The sequence below is a fragment of the Falco naumanni genome, chromosome W (assembly GCF_017639655.2).
Source record: "Falco naumanni isolate bFalNau1 chromosome W, bFalNau1.pat, whole genome shotgun sequence".
Lineage (NCBI taxonomy): Eukaryota > Metazoa > Chordata > Aves > Falconiformes > Falconidae > Falco > Falco naumanni.
In genome coordinates this window covers 26929554-26950792 of record NC_054079.1, presented here as the reverse complement: position 1 = coordinate 26950792, position 21239 = coordinate 26929554, and the positions used below count along the sequence as shown (strand labels likewise).

General features: G+C 39.9%; 1 protein-coding gene across 3 annotated transcripts in view; it reads right to left on the bottom strand.

Moving 5' to 3' along the window:
- Window positions 1-743: 743 nt before the first annotated feature.
- The window catches only part of LOC121080526 (E3 ubiquitin-protein ligase KCMF1-like), a 53702-nt gene continuing 33206 nt past the window's right edge, over window positions 744-21239 (bottom strand). For 2 of the 3 annotated variants that reach the window (XM_040578598.1, XM_040578600.1), the window contains 5 exons: window positions 17314-17453; window positions 12425-12526; window positions 8397-8571; window positions 2742-3021; window positions 744-1360 (listed from right to left, as the gene is read on the bottom strand). In XM_040578598.1, the coding sequence (XP_040434532.1) occupies window positions 1108-1360; window positions 2742-3021; window positions 8397-8571; window positions 12425-12526; window positions 17314-17453 (950 nt within the window). In that variant the 3' untranslated portion in view covers window positions 744-1107. The remainder of the gene's footprint in view (window positions 1361-2741; window positions 3022-8396; window positions 8572-12424; window positions 12527-17313; window positions 17454-21239) is intronic. The other variant, XM_040578599.1, reaches the window with a different exon arrangement.

Genomic DNA, 21239 nt, shown 5'->3' with positions numbered 1-21239 from the left:
ACCCAAAACCCCAATAAATAAAAGTTGATAGGAATTAGCATTAAAAATCCAACTGTAACATATGGAGATATCTGGGAAGTCAAATCCTCAAGCTCTCCTGACACTAAGGAGTCTCTGCAAACTATGAAGCAAGTACATAAATAACTCAAAATGATAAGGACTGTGAAGGCTTAGAACCTTTAAGACAACATAATCCAGGTTAACTCCTCCCCCCCCCCCCTCCCCCCCAACAGCAGACATAGGAATCATTTACACCTAAATAAAGTATGTTTAACATAAAAAGGAAAACTTTAAAGAAAGGTGAGGAAAAAAAAAGTGGGTTTAGGGCACACAGAAGCCCTTTGTGGTAGATTCCAGTAGTGGCCCTTGGTTTTTGTCTCCTACAGGTGAATACAAAGTTCGATTCCACATGGATATGATGTCTAACAGGGCAACATACTGGTCATAGTATAGCAAAATGTCACACTCTGGAAGCAAAAACATAGCCCGCTGCAGAGTTTGCATCAATACGCAGGGAGATCACATAAAAAGGTCACTGGTCATGTGTTACTCAAAAGGCTACTTCACAGCCACGAACTGCTAGCGAGCATTAATTTTTTTTTTTTTTTTTTTTTTTTTTTGTCACATTACCTTTGAATAATGGGAAAGCTTTGGGATTTTATAGTTTTACTCCTTGTACTTACATTTTTTAAATGACAAGGTCACTAAAACTCATGCACGCTGCAAAAAAAATCATGCTGTAGTTAAGGTAAACCATCCAAGCAATTTTTATTCATTAATATTCATAAATACACACAGCAGCTTCATTAGAGATTTTTCATTTTTTCCTCTTCAGTTTGAATGTGGAGTATTAGGAGAGCTGTTTGCACGTCAAGCTACAGGACGCAGAGCTTTTTCTCTGCAACCGATATTTACCTGCTAAAAGTAAAAATTGGTTAAGTGGAAATGATTATCATATATATATTTTCTCTCTTCCTTTGAATGTACACAACGTAACAAGAGTGACAGACCTGAAATTACAATCACCAAAACAAACCCAAAATAGTTGTTGTCCACTTTCATTGGCAAATACAGCACAGAGGACATTGTCTGCAAAGTGGGATGCCATCAAAGAGGAGGCTCATTTCCTTTACTATTCTCTTTTAAATTTAGGTTTTCTAAAGCAACATCTAGAGGCATAATATCTACACAGCCCATAGCACCAAAATCAGCAATCTCTCCCCGTTCTTCCTCATCTGAGGAGGAACTTTCTTCCCGCATCAAAGTGGACAGTAGAAGCTCTTGAACAAACAAGCTGCGGTCTGCCCGTTCACTTTCCTTTGACTGACGCTCTGCTTCTGACATCTTAGGATCATTCAACCTGCATGGCATCACAGAAAGAGAGAAGACAGGACATGTAGTATCATCAACAAAATGAGCTTTCACTAACTGCCTAAACAGCTGTACTGATGCATGCTGAACAACATCTGAAAGCCGTTCCTTTGAGAAACAATATAGGTACTGCTGCACTTCTCTTGACACGCACAGATCTGACAACACCTGACACTCCTGATGCAAGAATCCAGACGTTTAACAAACTTGTTCCTAGATGCTTCAAAAAACTTCACAAAAGTAGACTCTAAGGCTGAAGGAAAAAAATAGCTATTTCTGAAGTTTCTTTCCCTTCAGAGGGGTTTTGTTTTAAGGGATGTTAAAATTCTCTAGTCATCCCTTAAGTGCTCATTTTGTCCCCAGGACAACTTCTAAATGCAAGCATGACACAAAATACATTACCACACACATAATGCCCAGAGATTCCCAAAGCACGGTACATCATTCACTTCACTTATCAATGCATGCACCATCACCTAATAGAAGCAAGGAAATTGCTTGCTTCAGTTCTATCCTAGCTCACAAGATCAGTGACTGACATTTGCAGATACTTTCATTAAAGTTATTATTTTAAAAAAGTTTTAGATTGAGATATTATCACAAGCTTTGATAAAAATCAGTGTGACAGCAATAACTTGTCCCAACCCAGGTTTCTAGACACAGAAACTGTTTAAATCCCCGCGCTCTTTCTCAACATGTAATTGAAAATCAGAAAATCACACCCACCCACCCTTGAATGCAGAAAAAAAAAATCAATATTCTAAACCTCCTAAAAGAGCTAGAATGAGAGTGGACAACTCTTCTATAGCAGAATGGACTAGATGATCATTGTAGGTCCCTTCCAACTAAACCATTCTACTCTATAGAACTATAGGATCTAACTATACTTTATGAAACAGATATGTATTCTGCTTATTAATAGCACAATCCTTATTTGCTTTTTTCATCCAAAATACTTTGCATATAAACCTCTATTCAACCTTCAGCCTTCATTAAGGATTCATTCCCTATTACATAAAACTACCTTTAAAGTTCTCTCCCCTCACATTATCAGCATAAAAATCTGAAGCATATTATTGTAAAGGCTCTTGTTTTATCAGAAGTAGTAGGGTAAACAAGCATGGTTTACCAAAGTAATATCCCTTATGTTTCTCTTCAAATTTGGAAACAGCAAGTAATATTTATTCATTGCCTAGGAACAAACACACAAGCAGGGTCGAAAAGGAGAAGTTAGAAATGCAAACAAAAGCATACTATCTCAACTACAAACTTCATTAGGAATTTGGCAGTAGTTTCACTGTACTCTATGTCCATAACAGGATCAAGGAAAACAGAAATGGCAGAAGAGTTAAAACCACAGAACAAGTTACCTCGTAAGAAGAAACTGGGAATGCTGTATAGTTTGCTGATTGTTTTCCGTGTTAGATGTATTGGTTGCTGCTATAGACTGTGTAAGAGTGGTGGGGATGCTGCTTGTGTTAGTGCGTCTAGTTGCATTGCGTGCAGTCTCCAGTTGTTGTCTTGCTGCCTGTGCATGCTGTCGCTCCAACTGCAGTTGCATCTGCAGCTGCTGTAATTGAGAAGCAGAAGGGCCAGAAGAATTCAGCTGCCCTGCAGAACGTCTCACACCTGATAACTGAGATAAAAGCTCTGCCAGAAGAGAGAAAAGTTTCTACAGTGAAATCTGATTAAATACATATCGCACAGCAGTATAAATATGTTCTGAATACCAGTATATCAATTCCTTTGCTTTCTAAAAATTTTCAGAAATGAAATTAATGAACAAATTGTATTGATTCAAAAAGCTACATGGGCTATCCATTACAAACATCCCATGTCTCAAACCCCATAGGGTAAGGAAGATTAAGAATCATCTAGAGTAAAGAACCATACATAAATAAGAGAGTCAAAGTTTAAAGCTTTTTAAACCAATAAAAGTAAACCTATGAGGAATACCATATAAGCAATATCCTGTGCAACAATTATCTAAAATTTTATCTTCAAGTCAAAATAGTTATTGAATAAGAAACCACTTCAATTCTGACTTCAGTTGGTGGCTTTATATACCCCCATGCACCTTCAATGCATATTCCAGAGGGAAGCTGTGCTGCAGAAAAGACAAATGTTATAGCATAATTTCAGACATTTTTAGAAAATATTCAGTTCAGAAAGGTTTTTCAAATGTTATCTTATATGAAAAATATTTGGCCACAGCGGGGCTTTTTTGTGAGACTTTCAACCTCTACTGGAAAAAAGAGAAATTCTAACAATAAAAAAAAAAAATGAAAGAAAAGTAATTTGATTCCTTTCCTGCAAAGATTAAGACCGTGACAAATTCTGTCCATACTAAGCATTTCCCCAAACAAATGTTAATAATAAATTATTGCTCAGTGATTTACTACAGATTACATTCCACACAAAGTTGAGTACTACTTTGTTATGTTTGATGCAAGGAGGGTAGAAATAGTAGATTATTTTTTCCCCCTATCCATCCAGCCCTCATTAAAGCTGCAAGTCATTATTACAGGTCATAAAAATATTCCTTCCATCTTACTTTCAAGATATAATCCTTTGAAATTAGGCTTTTCTTAGGGGAATAAAGCACAATGCAGTAGCTCTTTTCATCAGGAACACTTGGAACGCCAACAGTAAATGCTCAAGTCACTTTTAATCAGCACAGCTAATTATATTCAGATTAACTATCAATAATACTTTATTTCACTAATTACTGATGACCACCACAAAGAGAATAACTAATGTTTACAGGTCTGTTACAAGCACAAGTTCTAACTTCTGGTAGCATGTACAAATTATTACCATAATACAAAGGAAGACTTATAACACTGCCAGGTAAGACAGATGTATTTATCCACACTGTTTGCAAGATCACTTTGAGTACAGCTTAACAGAACCCTGGTAGAGATGTGAATTTGAGACACAGGCTTGGCATGACAGAGACAGCCATCCACACTGCACTACATTCTCTGAATGAAAAAAAATAATATTGCTTCCACCAACAAAAATAAAAGACAAGACTAAAAGGAGTACCATTTTACTAAACACGCTCCTAAAAGGGAAGGCCTTGTGAGGCTGAACCAAAGGCAGAAATTCTGAAGTTTCCCTGACACTTATTAACTATATGAGTGTAACATTGATATCTTAATATTTAACATTAGGACAAAATATAGATCTTTTAAAAAATAAAAATCAACCAAGGAGTTGATTTTACCTCTTTATAGAGAACTTATTTTTCAAAATCACAAAGTTGAAAAAATACTTACAGATTATATCTGCAAATCCTAAACACATGCCTGCGTGATTGTTGCAAATTAAAAATGAGACATCTTCCCCTTGAAAATTCTCCTAAACCTGACCAAAATATGACACAAATCAAATAATGGTTTGGGTTGGAAGGGACTTTTAAAGATCATCTAGTCCAACTCCCCTGCCATGGACAGTAACATCTTTTACTAGATCAAGTTGCTCAAAGACCCATCCAACCTGATTTTGAACACTTGCAATGATGGGGCATCTACAACTTCTCTGGGCCACCTGTCTCAGTGTCTCACCACCCTCATGATAAAAATATTTCTTCTTTATGTCCAATTTAAATCTACCCTCTTTCAGTTTAAAACTGTTGCCCCTTGTCCTGTCACTACAGGCCCTGGTAAAAAGTCTCTCTCCATCTTTCTTAGAAGCCTTCTTTATATATTGAAAGGCTGCAATAAGGTCTCCTCTGAGCTTTCTCTTCTCCAGGTTGAACAACCCCAACTCTCTCAACTTTTCTTCATAGGAGAGATGTTCCAGTCCTCTGATCATTTTTGTGGCCCTCCTCTAACACATCCATGTCATTCTTGTACTGGTGACCCCAGAGCTGGACTCACACTGGATGCAGGACCTTGCACTTGGCCTTGTTGAACTTCACGAGGTTCACATGGGCCCACTTCTCAAGCCTGTCAAGGTCCCTCTGGATGGCATCCCTTTCCTCTAGTGAATCAGCTGCAGCACTCAGCTTGGTGTCATCTGCAAACTTGCTGAAGGTGCATTCAATCACACTGTGTCATTAATAAAGATATTAAATAGTACTGGTCCCAGTACAGACCCTTGAGGGACACCACTCATTACTGGTTTCCAATTGGACATTGAACCATTGACTGAAATTCTTTGGATGCAGACATCCAGCCAATTCCTTATCTATTTAAGAGTCCATCAGTGATATCCACCTCCCTCCAGTTTAGAGGCAAGAATGTTGTGGGGGACCACATCAAAGGCCTTACAAAAGACTAGATAGATGACATCCATAGCTCTTCCCTTGTCCACTGATGCAGTTCCTCCATCATAGAAGGCCATGAGATTAGTCAGGCACAATTTGCCCTTGCTGAAGCTATGTTGGCTGTCTCTTATCACCTCTCTGCCTTCCATGTGCCTTGACATGTCTTCCAGGAGGATCTGTTCCATGATCTCACCAGGCACAGAGGTGAGGCTGACTGGTTGGTAGTTCCCAGGGTCCTCCTTTTTACCCTTTTTAAAAATGGGCATGATGTTTCCTTTCTCCAGTCGCTGGGGACTTTGCCTGACTGTCATGACTTTTCAAATATGACGGAGAGTGGCTTGGCAACTACATCAGCCAGTTCTCTCAGTACTCTGGGATGCATTTTGTCAGGTTCCATAGACTTATGTATGTTCAGGTTCCTCAGGTGGTCTCAAACCTGATCTTCTCTTACAGCGGGAGGGACTTCATTCCCCCAGTCCCTGCCCTGAGGTTCAGGAACTTAAGAGATGTGGAAAGAGAGATTACCATTGAAAACTGAGGCAAAATAAGTGTTGAACACCTCAGCCTTCCCTATGTTGGTTGTCACTAGTTCACATGTCTTATTTATTGGGGCTGGGTACATTTTCTTTAACGTTCCTTTTCTGGCCAACATACCTGACCTGTAGAAGCCTTTCTTATTATTCTTCGCATCCCTTGCCAAATTCAGCTCCAGCTGTGCTTTAGCTTTCCTAGACCCATTTCTACACATCCAGGCAGCATGCCTATATTCTTGCCAGGATACATGTTCCTGCATCCACTGCCTGTGCATTTCCTTCTTACACTTTAGTTTGACCAGGAGGTCCTTACTCAGCCATGCTGGTCTCCTGCCTTCCTCCCCTGAGTTTTACACATGGGAATCGAGAGCTCTTGCATTCTGAGAAAGATGTCCTTAAAGAGCTGCCAGCTCTGTTCTGCTCCGCTCCTTTATCCCTGAGGGCAGTTTCCCAGGAGGTCACATTCACTAGTTCCTTAAAGAAATGAATGTATGCTCTCCTAAAATTCGGGGTCCTGACTCTACTCTTCACCTGGTTCATATCCCTCGAGATTGTAAATTCCCCCAGGGCATGACCACTGCATCTCAGGCTGCCAATAATCTTGACCTCTCCAATTAGTTCATCTGTGTTGGTAAGCAACAGGTCTAGTTGCTAGCTCTGGTGTAGCCCTGGTCAGGCTGTCTATCATCCGGATTAAAAAACTATCCAAATTTTCCAGTAAATGTCATGGTGGTTGAAGTCCCCCAGCAGGATCAGAGCCTGCAAGTATGATGCTTCCTGTAGCTGAAGTAAGAACGCTTTATCAACAGGCTCCCCTTGATCAGGCGGCCTGTAGTAAACACCAGCCACAAGGTTTCCTTTGTTGGCTTGGCCCCTAATTTTTACCCATGAGCTCCCAACCTGCTCATTGCAGTTTTTCAAGGACAACTCCGTGTGGTCAATACATTTTTGTTTTACATAGAGGGAAGTCCCCCCCACCCCTCCTTCCTTGCCTGTCCCTTCCTGGATCCTGTCTGTTACTCATGTGCTCTTCGTTCTCCAACTCCAAAGCATCATATCTGTTACATAGGGGAACTTTAGGGGAAGGTCCTTCCTTCTACCCTGAGCAGAGACAATGGTCGAGTCTCCTTTGTCTCGCGAGTTACTTGTGTCAGTCAGCTCAAGGTTGAATTCAGGCTTCCCCTTGCACAATCTTAAGGCAGGGCTGTCACTCAGCTCTATATAAAACGCTTGTTAAAATACAGTTATTTAAGAATTTTAGAAGTGTTAGAAGACCTCCTAAAAATCAGGAAGCCTGTCATCCAAACTGTACTTTTAAAATAAACTGAGCACATTTTAAATGTCTATCAATAATATTCCAATTGAACAAATTTCATCTTGATGAATTCAAGTACAGTACTTTGTTTGCACTAAAAAAAATAAGATTAATTTCTAATACCTCTATGCACATGGCAAATTAAAGCTAGATGCATTGAAGCAGTTAATGGTGGTTAGAAACAATTACATTTAAAAATACATACATACATATCATGAGGAGAGGCTAAGAGACCTGGAACTCTTCAGGTTGGAAAATAGAAGGCTCAAGGGGGAGGAATCTTATCATTGTATATAAATACCTGATGGGAGGGAACGAAGGAAAGGGAGCCAGACTCTTCTCTGTAATGCCCACTGACAAGGCAAGAGACAATGGGCACAAATTAAAACAAATGAAATCCATCTGAACACAAGAAAACACTTTTTACTGTGAGGGTGGTCAAGCACTGTAACAGGTTGCCCAGAGAGGTTGTGGAGTCCATCCATGGAGATATTCAAAACCTGACTGGACATGGTGTGGGCAACCTGCTCTAGGTGGCCTATCTCGGGAAGGGGTGGGGTGGGTGGATTGTGTTTGACTAGATGATCTTGAAAGGTCCCTTCCAACTTCAACCATTCTGTGGACAAGTCAGTCATGGGAATGAACCTAGAAGTCTCTACATTTGAAAGCACAAGCTAAAGGGGGAGTGTTTTTAATTTCAGAAGTTCCAAGTTCAGTCCCTGTAGACAGTCCAATTAAAGATACTTTTCAACAGTAAACACCCATCAATTACAACATTGGGAAGCGCCTTTTTTTTTTTTTTCTCTAAAACACACAAAAACCCAAGGCAACTATTATCATCTTGGATTTTGATTCAAAGTCTATTTAAGGACTCTGAGCTAACATCAGTGGTTACAGCTCTTACCAGCTATAGGATCCATGGTTTCTCTATTGCTTGGAGAATATGAACTCTGAGAAGATGAAAGCCCACCAGTGGAGCTGCTAGTAAAGTGCATGTTTGATCTACGTGCACGGGGGCCTCCCAAACCCCGGCCTGGGTGAAACATTCTACGTACGTGCCGAACACCACTAGATTCATCATAACCAAGCAGTTAAGAAAAGTCTTTTGCTATCAAGTATTAAATAACAAGAATATTTACAAGGTGGAATAATAAGGCAACACACTATTCCTCATTGATTCAACTTTATAAGTGTGATGCAATCATAGCTACAGTGATAGTCAGACCTATAGATATGAACCCATGGCACCCAGGGCTGCTTGCACCAAATTCATCTTTCCCAGGCTTTTTATCATGTCTAAAAAAAAATGTCAGGATGGATTTTCTGCCTTCTGGATCAAAGTTTTCTACTAGGTAATTTAAACTGATAATGCATATTTAGCAAAACACATTACTCAATAGACATAAAGGTTTTAACATCAACATTGGGAAATAAGGGTATTTAAATACTGAAAATAATCTAAAAAGTTTTACTGTCATTCTTATGAAGAGCACACAGTAATTATTGCATTTTATACTTTTATCCAAGGAATGTCATCCACTCCAGCCTTCAAGGAACTGCAGATCAACAGAAAATTCAGCACTTCTCTCATACCCCTTTGCTTCATCTTCCCTCTCATTCTCCACACAAATTCCATTTGCTCCAATTATGAAAACAAGCCCTTTCACTTTATTTCCCACATTTCTTAGGAGATGTCTATAAAAGCTATGAATTGAAATAAGTGTTTTCATACATTACTAAAAGACTATCAGCAAATCATTTAAAGATGATCTTTCCCAGAACAGTGTTAACATATGAGTTCTCCCAAGAAAGTCTAGCTAAAGCTTCCTTTTATCTTAAGAAGCACTAGTGCAATTAACTACTAAGCTAGGAAATAATGTACTTGGACATATTTTATTTTTCCAATTTCTAAATTAGTAGCTTTAGCTCACCTTATGTCCAATTTTCAAAAATAGTGTGTTTATCACTTGTATAAAATCTATTATTTGTAGCAGACTGGGACCCAATGTACTTATCCCACAATGTACGATTATGGTGTAGAAATAATTTCCTCATGACATCACTAAGTTGAGAAATTTAAGACTGAGAAATTATTAGACTTCTTCTGGCAAGAATATCCAGTTACTATAATAAATGCTTTCAGGAAGAATTGACTCTTTCAAATATATTATGCTACAGAGCATAAAACATTTCACTTGCAGGATTTAGGAGGGAGGAAAAAAATATCTCCCTTAGGACAGAATATAGTTGTCTAGCACAGATTGGTTTGTTCCTCCTTTGAATCTGTTCATACTGGATACTGGCAGCATGTCCTGGTTTTGACTGGGATAGAGTCAATTTTTTTCCTAGTAGCTGGTACAGGGCTGTGTTTTGGATTTAGTATGAGAATAACATTGATAACACACTGATGTTTTAGTTGTTGCTAAGTAGTGCTTACTCTAAATCAAGGACTTTTCAAGTTTCCCATGCTCTGCCAGTGAGCAGGTGCACAAGGAACTGGGAGGGTGTATAGTCAGGACAGCTGACCCAAACTAGCCAAAGGGATAGTCCATGCCACAGAATGCCATGCTGAGTTGGCCAGGGGCTGCCAATTGCTAGTCGAGGATTGGTCAGCAAGTGGTGAGCAACTATATTGCGTATCACTTATTTTTTACTTTTTTCCCCCTTGGGTTTAATTCTTCTCTCTTTCTCTCTCCCTTTCATTACATTGTTGTTGTTGTTATTATTATATTTTACTCTATTTCAATTATTATTTTTTTCTTATTCAACCCATGAGTTTTACCTTTTCCTGATTCTCCTCCCCATCCCACCAGGGGCATGGGTGGGGGAGTAAGCAAGCAGCTGCGTGGTACTTACTTGCCGGCTGGGGTTAAACCACAACATAGCGATAGAACGTTGTCAGTAATATTTTACTGATTGACTAATACTCTCATGCAGTTTGGGAAGCTTTCTCCAGCTACATCTGACAGAAAAATGCCCCTGTTCTGGGATTTTTTTTCAAGTAAACTTGGGGAAATAAGAAAACTAGAACATCTTTAATATAAATCCTTTAAACAATTCAAGCCTTGGTCTCATTTAGAAAAGGATCTTAGTAGCTGCTAACTGCACCTTTAAAAGAGTTTTTAAGATAAACAACATTATTTAAATACTATTTAAGAGTATATTGATGTCTCACCCAACTATGCTGGGGTTAAAAAAAAGCATTTGGAACTCTTAATTCATTGCAAACATATACTGAAAACAATCCAGCTAGAACCATTTACACGGTCAAGACTAAAGTCATGTTTTAAACAGTAAACCAGTTGAAAATTGTTTAAGAAAGAAACTGGAATTTAAAGAGCTGTCCAGAGTCTCTAGGAATAAAGGTGATATCTTGCAGTGGCTGCACAGGATTCTCACAAGAAATACATGCAGACATTTAAAACATCTTAAAAAATCCTTCTAACTGCTACACAGAAAACAATATCCTTTCCTAAACTGCTAGCAACTGGGTGGGGGAAAATCTCTCCTCCTTTTTTCTTCCTTTTAGGCTTAGCTGTCAGAAGACATGAAATAGCACTCAACATGGAACAGCTAGTCCAGAAAAATTTTCTCTATCAAGTTTTGTGGACTTGGCAACACTGATTGCTAAAGCAACGCTGTACAGAAACTTCCACGTGCATTTTCTGTAATTATTTATAACATGGTCCAATTTATAAAGCTCCCCCCCATCAGATTTGTGATGACTGACACTGTGGCCTTATTCAGTAACTGAAAAGATTAATCTGATTTCTCTAGCTCTTATGTAGCTAGTAATAAACACACATTTCCCAATTAAATGTTATCTGACATCACTGATGTGGGGAGGGGGAAGAAAAACTCCAGAAGCATGAATTCTAATCCAACACTTCATCCACTTCAATAGGAAGTCACTGTGTAATTTGGACTGACAATTTAAATGCTAACAAATTTAAATGTAAATACAGATCACAACCAAATTGAAATCATTTCCTCTAATGCTACTAGCAGTAGATATAATGAACTTTTTTTTTTCCTTGTAAGAAGCCCTGAACAAAAAAGGCACTATCAAATTATACTGGTTTGATTTTTAAATGAGATACAGAAAGATAAATAATTTATAGAAATCACTTAACAAGAGTTTTTCATGATGGCCTGTACTTCCATGAAGTAAGAGTACCTTCTGAAATTATGTTGTAGGTATTTGTATAGCAAAAACCAAGCCACATTACTATTCCTAAGACCAAGTAGCACAAAAGAAAATTGTACTTAAAGTGCAAAGAAACTGACAGTTTGAGCTCTTCAGTCATTAAGAGTAGTTATATCACTACAATCTGCAAATAACTGAAAGACAGCCCTAATCCCTAGGAAGTCTCCTGATTGCTCTTCTAGTTACAGCTTTAAAAAAGTCAATAAAACCCAGGCTGAAACTACTGTATGAAATATGGTGATAAAACTAACCAAACACTTAAAATCACTCAATTTCAAAGTTCAAAACATCCTCTAACACATTTGCTTTTGGTGAAATTTGCTGCTTTTGGTCTTGTAATTACTTATAATACACTATTGCATCCAGATTGCTGCTTTCCCATACACAAAGCGGCATCAAAACTAATGACAAGGAAGGGTAAAAACTGCAGTGCAGAAAGAAGCAACTAGGTATTCAAAAACATCTTTAAAAGGTTTTCCTATCAGGAATAAAACAAAAACACACACCCACATTGTCAAGCTACACCTAAAGCCCATTCACAGTCTGATAGATATAAATATTTATACATATAAAAAAATCAGACATATAGACCCCCTATAACTAAACATCAATTCTAAAAAATAAGCAAAACTGATGTAGCCACTTAACTATAGAAGTCAAAACAAGTAGTTATAGCTATCATAAGGAACAGTCTATCCCTTTTCCCTCGACTTAGGAAAGGATATTAAATCTCTAGGAGCTCTGTGTTCCAGCGTAAGATGAGCTGCAAAGTCATCTGTGACATGATTAGGATCCCCTCCAGGTAATGCTGCACATATTGGACAGATCTGAAAAAACAAAGTGAGAAAAAACCCAAACACAACCAATTTCTTTACACAAATCACAAAACACATAATTCAGAGTTGATCACTTGACATGGATTCTTATACTTTAAATATAGGATTAAAATGTGATATTTAAACAGCCACAGATTTAAAACAGTAAATGTGTTCAAAGGCAGCTGTTAATTTTAGTATTTTTTAAGACCCAATTTTCTTTGTAATTATGCTTTTAATAATACCACAGAAACCAAAAAGTAAAAATTTCAAATCCTATCTGCAATGTTTTGGCTTTCAAACTTGTCTTTATATGTCAATTCCAGCACGGACAGCAGGCCTGGTTACACATGATTACTGCTTGTATGTACCTGCATATGATATTATCAAGTTCATTTACCACTCTTTGAATCCCCAAGCAAATTATTCATCTCACCATAGAAGTGTGGGAAAGAGAAATCCAGATAGAATATTCATTAAAGTATCACCACTGAGACTACCCATTTAGGTAACATGCAAGTAGAGATTTGGCAGAGAAGAGAAACTCCTTATTCCTACCAAGTATTTTGGGAGATGACATTATAGTTTTGTTTTTTCCTTAAGCCTAAACACACATTTTTAAAAAGTCTAGGGGACACTTACTGCCATAGTAACCTTCATTTATTATTTTTATTTTTCCTCCCAGTGACTTTGCATCTACCTCAGAGAAGCGTGCCTTAAAAGTCCTTTGCAACAGTTTTGCAGGCCAGTCTTAAAGTTTGACAGATCACAGGTTAATAAGCCAGAGAGGAGAAACTTCCACGCAATATGTTAGATCTTAACTACACTTCCAGAGAAATGAACCTGGACTTTGCAACTGATAAGACTGTAAAGTAGGGGGGAGACACTGGACACCAGACTGGGAGGGGTGAGGGAATCAATAGAACCATACAAACCAATGAAAAGACATGCAGGGGAAGGGACAGCAGGGAGGAACAAATGGAAGGGTAGATGGAAAAGGATATAAAATGGGACAGTCGCATGTAAAACAGAGCTGGTGAGTATGTTTGGCTGGCTGAGCCCTGAGCCTGATCACCACAATCTGTCCTGTCTTTTTATATCTTCTTATTAAATCTTAACAATCTCTCTGCATAATCTCACTCTATCCCATGTGTATGTATGCTGCAAGGACTAAGTGCCAGCTACTGGTGAGGCCCAAGCATGTGTGAATGAAATTTGGTGCCAACTACTGGAGTCAGACTGGGGCTGTAGGTGCCCCTGTAACCTATGGTGTCAGCTACTGGAACAAATGAGTTTTAGCATAAGTAGTTGGAGGGGCCATAGCTCTCTAGACTTAGGGCAGGTACCAGAAACTTTGTGCCTGGAGTACTAGCTACTAGGGGGGGCTTCCATGAGTGAATTTTCTGCTGGCTACTCCAGTCAGACCAGGGGTGCAGGCACCCCTGGCCTGTGGTGTCAGCTACTAGACTGAGTGGGGTCTTAACATCAGCTACTGGAGCGAGTTGTGGTCTCTGCCTCCAGCCACTGGGCCAGGAATGGTATGTCCCAAAAACAGCTGATGGGAGGAACCAACATGAGTGAGGGGCCCAGCACTGGTGGCTGGAGCAGGACCACCAATCACAGACCATGTGGTGCCAGCTGCTGAGGGAAAGGGGGGGGAGGTGTCTGCATCTTCCCCAAACCTGGAGCATGTGTGTATTGGCTAACAAACTTCAAGCTGAACTTCAAGCTAATGAGTAGGGAGGAGCCTCAAGTCTAGGCAGTAGTATGAAGCAGGCAAGGGTCTGTGTGGATATTCCCAGGGGGACCTGCAAATGTAGAGTGCCTGTGAGACAAGTGCACAAGTGTTTGCTAGTGAGCATCAAGCTGGACTAGCTGGTAAGTAGGAGACCTGTGAAGCAGGTAAGAGTGCCTGGAATCCAGGCGTGGTAGTGGACAAAGGGGGCCATACCAGTACTCAAGGGATCACAGCGAATGTGTGTGCGCATGTGAATATAGAGAGTATATCATATGTGTACCTTCACTAGTGACCTTCTGTCTCTACCAGCTGAAGAGGAAGAAGGGGAACATGGCTGCTTATACTTATGTTTTATGCAAGTCCTACATGTAGGTGTTATTGAAGGCAGCACCACGTCTGTGGTTGTCTGTGTGATGGGCCATGTCAGTGTCCTCTGTGTGTGTATGGGTCTCTGGAATATATGCTCAGCTTTCACTACTGGTTGAACCTGCAAACAGGAAATTGGCAGCTGCATCCCTCAGCCTAGACAGAGGCCCCAGGTCTGGGCTTCAGCAGCTGAGCAGAAGGGGATCCTGGACTGGAAAAGGCAGCCATGCTCTTAACATCCCTTAAAATTAACAGATCACCATATTACTTTGAATGAAATCCAGGAGATGATTAAAAAGCCTTAAGCCAGTTAGGCTCCAAACATCACAGTTGACAGTTTCTAGATTTGTTCTCTTATTACCATCACCTCCCTATTTATACAAGTATACTGGTTTTGGCTGGGATAGAGTCAAAATTCTTCACAGTAGCCCATATTAGTGCTATGCTTTTACTTTGTGACCAGAAGAGTGTTGATAACACAACAATGTTTTAGCTATTGCTGAACAGCTCTCACACAGCATCAAGACCTTTTCTGTCTCTCACATTGCACCAACAGCAGGTAGACTGGGGATGTACAAAAAGTTGGGAGGGAACACACCTGGGACAGGTGATCCCAACTTAAAGGGATATTCCATACCATATGCCATTATGCTCAGCAATAAAAAACATGGGGAAGAAAAAAAAAGGGGAGGGAGGGAAATGTTCAGAGTTATGGTGTTTGTCTTACTAAGTAACCATTATGTGTGATGGAGCCCTGCTTTCTTCCTGAAGATGGCTAAACACCTGCCTATCAATAGGAAGGAGTGAATGAACTCCTTATTTTGCTTTGCTTGCACAGGCAGCTTTTGCTTTATCTACTAAACTGTCTTTATCTCAACCCACGAGTTGTCTCACTTTTACCCTTCTGATTCTCCCCCACCCCCCAAGCTCACTAGGGGCAAAGGGGGAAGTAAGCAAGCAACTGTGTGATGTTTAGTTGCCAGCCAGGGTAAAACCATGACCAGCATTTTTGGTACCCAACATGGGAATCAAAGGGTTTGAGACAATGAAAGATTTGACCAGAGCATATTAGAGGGAACATATAATTATCATAGCTGTTTCACCACTGCTGACCACAATATTAAACTAATATTAGAACAGATAAGTTATCTGATCTGCGCCATGCTCTTTTTTTTGCTGTACATATTAAAGACTCTTTTGGGCTTCTGTAACAAGACACCAGAAGCTGCCCCCCATGGCCAACAGAGTCAGTTCCAATCAGCTCCAAGACAGACCCACCCCCGGCCAAAGCTGAGCCATTCAGTGATGGTGGTAGTACCTCTCTGTAACATATTTAAGGAAGGGTAAAAAAGCTGCACAGCAGCAGCTGTGAGAGATGAACGAGGAAATGCAAGAGAAACAAACCTGCAGACACCAAGGTCAGTGAAGGAGGGGGAGGGAGGTACTCCAGGCAGCAGAGCAGAGATTCCCCTGCAGCTTGTGGAGAAGACCATGGTGAGGCAGGCTATCCCCCTGCAGCCCCTGGAAAAGCACATATCCACACTACAGCCCATGGAGGACCCCACACCAAAGGAGGTGGATGTGCCCTGAAGGAAACTGCAGCGCATGGAGAGGAGTGCCTGCAGGACCAGATTTTCTGGCAGGAACTGTGACCCTGTGGGGGGACCCATGCAGGAGCAAGCAGTCTATTCTTGAACTGCAGCCTGTAGGAAAGACCCATGTTGGAGCAGTTTATGAAGGACTGTATCCCATGGGAGGACCCCCATGCTGGAACACTGGAACAAGCTGCCCAGAGAGGTTGTGGAATCTCCTATGAAGACATTCAAAACCCACCTGGATGCAATTGTGTGACCTGCTCTAGGAGAACCTGCTTTAGTAGGGGGTTGGACTAGATGATCTTCATAGATCACTTCCAACCCTGACCATTCTGTGATTCTGTGGAGTGTGAGGAGGAAGGAGCAGCAGAGAAAGCATTATGAACTGACCACAACCCCCATTCCCTGTCCCCCTGTGCTGCTCAGGGAAGGAAAAGGAGGTAGAAGAGTTGGGAGTGAAGCTGAGCCTGGAAAGAAAGGGGGGGGGGGGGAAGGTGTTTTTTAGATTTGTTCTAATTTCTCGCTGTCCTACTCTGTTTAAATTGGCAACAAATTAAACTAATTTCCCCAAGTCGAATCTTACTGAGAAAGCCAGAAGCAAAACAACTGTTCCAGTAGTCTATTATTACAGTGTATAATTGCTCTGCACCAATCGTTACTGTTGAAATAATCAGGAAAATCAAGTGGTAAAGGGAAACAGCAAGGGCCACTTTTTATAAAGAGCCAATATATTTAAAAGCTATTTATTTTTAAAAGGGTTTAACCCTCTCTGTAACACCAGTATTTAGCAGCCTGCATACCAAGGATCCAAGGACTCAGCTGCATAACCTTAACTCAGACTGCTGAGAGAGTACTGTGAGAGTCTGTAGAGGTAAAGGTGATATTGTAGACAGATGTAGGGTTGTTAAGTTGGGGACTGTTAGTAGCTCAAAGAGTCAAGAGGGGAAAACACCAGCATGGTGTGTATGTATGGTACATACCTTCCTAGTCAGTATTTAAATGAACGCATATTTCAAGAAAAAAATTAAATACTCATTTTCTGGAATTTTTTATATACTTTCATTGTAATTGAAAAGCAATGCTGAAGTGACTTGGCTTACCACCTCTGATGATGTTTCTGTGTGTTCAGAAGCAACGTGTTCTTGAAGAGATGTTTCTGTATAACCCATCTTTCCACAGTAAGGACAAGTAAAGGACTGTGGCTGCTCTACAGAGAAAGCTTCTCCACCATAATACAAATCTGGAAAAAGATGTTGTTTTATGAGGGATTATTTTCAAGCAGCATTATTTTATTTATATAACCTCTTTATATATACACCTATGTGCACGTAATCACTGTCAAATTAATCCATTATTTAATCAAAATAAACATATTAATTCTGCACAAAGTGCATATGCCAATATTATAAAGTTGTTCCATGACTCAACTTCCAAAAGAATAGACAGACTACACAATTTTCACTAGCAAACAACATAACTTTCTAATATTCAGGAAGAGCAAAGTCTGATGGTGCTGCCAAACCATCACTTTTCCCTCCACCCTTTTTACTATAGGTGAGCTTGTACTACATATAAGATCACTGTAGATGTACTGTGCTCTCACAGCCTTACTTGCAGCAAATTTATATTAAATATTATAATTTTAAAAGCCTCAGTGACACCAGCACACAATATGTTGATATTGGTGCCATAGCCGTTAACTAACAATATGGGGAAATTTTAGTGAAGCAAAAGGAGGTGTTACATACCAGTTTCAATACTTCAACACTTCTTGACTACTGAAGTAGCAGCCTCCCTTAAGCTACTGATTTAGCAATTAACATGAGACAAACTGATCATGAAGATTTAACAAACCATGCTAAATTCATACTAAATTGCATCACTCCAGGAAATTTTTCCTTCACTGCTTACAGAGGAAGAGCACTAAGATGATGCTTAGGCTCAGAATGTTCTCTAAAGGGGACTTGATGGCATACTAAATTAGATTTCGAGCCTAAGAGTATTTGGAAACTATAGTGTTTCCTAAAGGAAATGGCTTTAGGATGTTTGACAATCTCAATGGGGAAGTAAAAGAACAATTTTGCTTCATCAACCACAGAGCTAGCATATTCTTCCCTCTAGTTGCAAACCTCCTGGCACTCATTCAGAAATACTGGTTTTGTCAAAGGAATGCTAGTGTATTTCAAGAAGCTGATTCAGAACTCAATGTAACAATTTGCCCTTGTAGACAGAGGAGACATATTACTTTAAGAAAGTACACAGAAACCAGAGTAATTTTAATAACACTTATTTTCATAAAGTACAACTTAATTACAATTTAATATGCATAAACAAAAAATGTTATTATACAAGTAATATGCTGATTTCACACTAATATTTGAACTAAAAAGTTAAAGAAAATTAATGCTGACAATCTTTTTTCCCTCCCTTTTTTTTTTCTTGAGGTGGTACTTTAACAGTGATCAATAAGCTTCATTAATCAGAACAGTATTACTCTTAAAGCTACTGCATCTTCTGTTTTGCTTCACATTTTCTAGCTATAAAGATTCTGTGGTTTTTAGTTTCTGCTAAAGCAAAGTCTGGAAAAAGTTGCCAATTGCTTCCATATAGCACATCAATATTTCAACCTTTTTGAAATATCTCAGAGTATAGTAATAGCAAGAAACAGCACAATCTCTGGTTTTCTTCATACAAATTCATCAGTTTCTCAGTGTTCAGCTACAGAGCTAAGTAGTGCTTGCTGGGCTAACTACTTGAGGATCAGAAACACTCTGCTGGACATTCTGTTGTTGATACCACATATCAAAGCCATGAACACACTGAGGTGATGATGCAGATTACAAAGGATTTGATTTGATGCCCAGCTGTCAACGTCTAACACTGCCAACACAGCTGTCACTAACTAATTGACTTAGCAAGACATGCAAGACTAAATGGATGATCATCTGATAGTTTAAGACTGGTAAAGCCTCAAGCTGAATTCTAGTCAATTTATCCAGACCTCAGACTTGGCATTTTAAAGCTTAACTTCATGTACACAGTTCATGTTTTCGCAAAAGGTAGCTGGAGGGTTTTGATCTTGTACCCTATAAGCACCTGAGCTGAATTTACACTGGGGATGTGAACAGAAGTAACACAATATAAGTTCTTATGATTTTCCTGGAAAATTGTATTATTACTTTCTTTGCCTAGTCTAACCCCTTGAAAATGGCAAGGATAGTGAGGAAATAACATGCTTCCACATAATACAAATCAAGCATCCTAACAGCTTCAAATATAGAGTTTGTGGCTCACTGTCAACAATTCTTTTTCAGGAACACAGAAACTGGAAAGTCTGCTCTGAACTTCTATGCTGCTCTAGCAAAAAGTATAATTTCTATAGACTACTAGACATGCACATCCCTATTCTTAAAGTAGACCTATTGCAATGCTTTCTGTCCTTTGCTATGACAGCATACCAATGTTTGTGCCCATTCAGCATTTTAAACCATGTCTAACAAGTATCTTTTCCCAGCATCACTCTAGGAACTGAAAAACAATACAACTGTCATCATTCATAATTCCACCTTCCTCATTCAGAAGAAATACTAGATTGTGCATTGACTTATGGTACTAGTGAGCCAACTAGGCTCATAAACACAAACATGGGTGAAGCTGGAAGTCACTAGGTGCTGCTTATTCATTTCCAAGTCTCACATGAGTTCCTATACTGATCAAAGTCTCTGGAAATTCAAGGCCATGATGTCCTGGTTTCATCTGGAACGGAGTTAACTTTTTTCTTAGTAGCTAGTACAATGCTATACTTTAGCTCTGATGTGAGAACAATGTTGATAGCACACTGATATTTTTAGTTGTTGCTGGGTAATGTTTATGCTAAGTTAAGGACTTTTCGGTTTCTTGGGCCTTGCCAGCCAGAGGGCTGGAGGGGCACAAGAAACTGTGAGGGGACACAGCAGGTCAGCTGACCTGAACCAGCCAAAGAGGTATTCCATACCATAGGACTTCATGCTTGGTATATAAATTTGGGGTGTTAGCTGGGGCCCGGAGATCGTTGCTCAGGGACTGGCTGGGCATCGGTCAGCAGGTGGTGCTGTGCATCACTTGTTTTCCTTTCTCCCTTTTCCTTTGGGTTTTATCCTCCCCCCCCCATTGTAACTGTTATTATTATTGTTATTTATATTATTGATGTTCTTTTTTATTCTGTTTAAGAACAATTGAATAATTTATCTCAAGCCCCAAGTTTTACATTCCTTTCCAATTCTCCTCCCCACCCCTCCGGGTGGGGGGGAGCAAGCAAGCAGCTGTGTGGTACATGGTTGCTGGCTGGGGTTAAACCATGACACATAACTAAAGCTCCTCCAGCAACCTGTCATTAGTATATATTTCACAGCATTTTAAGGCTCCTATGCACTATAGTAATTGACCTTGGCTGGCCACCAAGTACCCACCAAGCCACTCACTCTCCTCCTCTTCAACAGGACATGGGGAGGAAATAAGATGAAAAAGCTTGTGGGTTGAGATAAAGATGGGAGATTGCTTACCAGTTATTGTCATGGGTGAGTGAAACAGACTCTTACATGGGGAAAATAATTTATTGCCAATTAAAAATAGAGTAGGATGGTAAGGAATAAAGACAAAACTAAAAACCCATCCCCCCTGCCACCCTCCTCCTCCTCCTCTTCCTAGGCTCAACTTCATTCATAGTTCTTGTACCTCCTTCCCCCAAAGCAGTGCAGGGTGATGGGGGGTCGCAGTCAGTTTGTAACACTTCACCTCTGCCACTAATACCTCCTCATGCTCTTCCCCTGCTCCAGTGTAGGGTCCCTCCCACAGGATTCAGTCCTTCACAAACTGCTCCAACATGGGTCCTTTTCCATAGGGTACAGTTCCTTCAGGAACAGACTGCTCCAGCACAGATTCTCCATGGGACACAGATCCTGCCAGAGAAACCTGTTCCTACATAGGCTCTTCACTGGCTGCAGTTCCTGCCAGGAGCCTGCTCCAGTGTGTGGTCCTCCACAGGCTG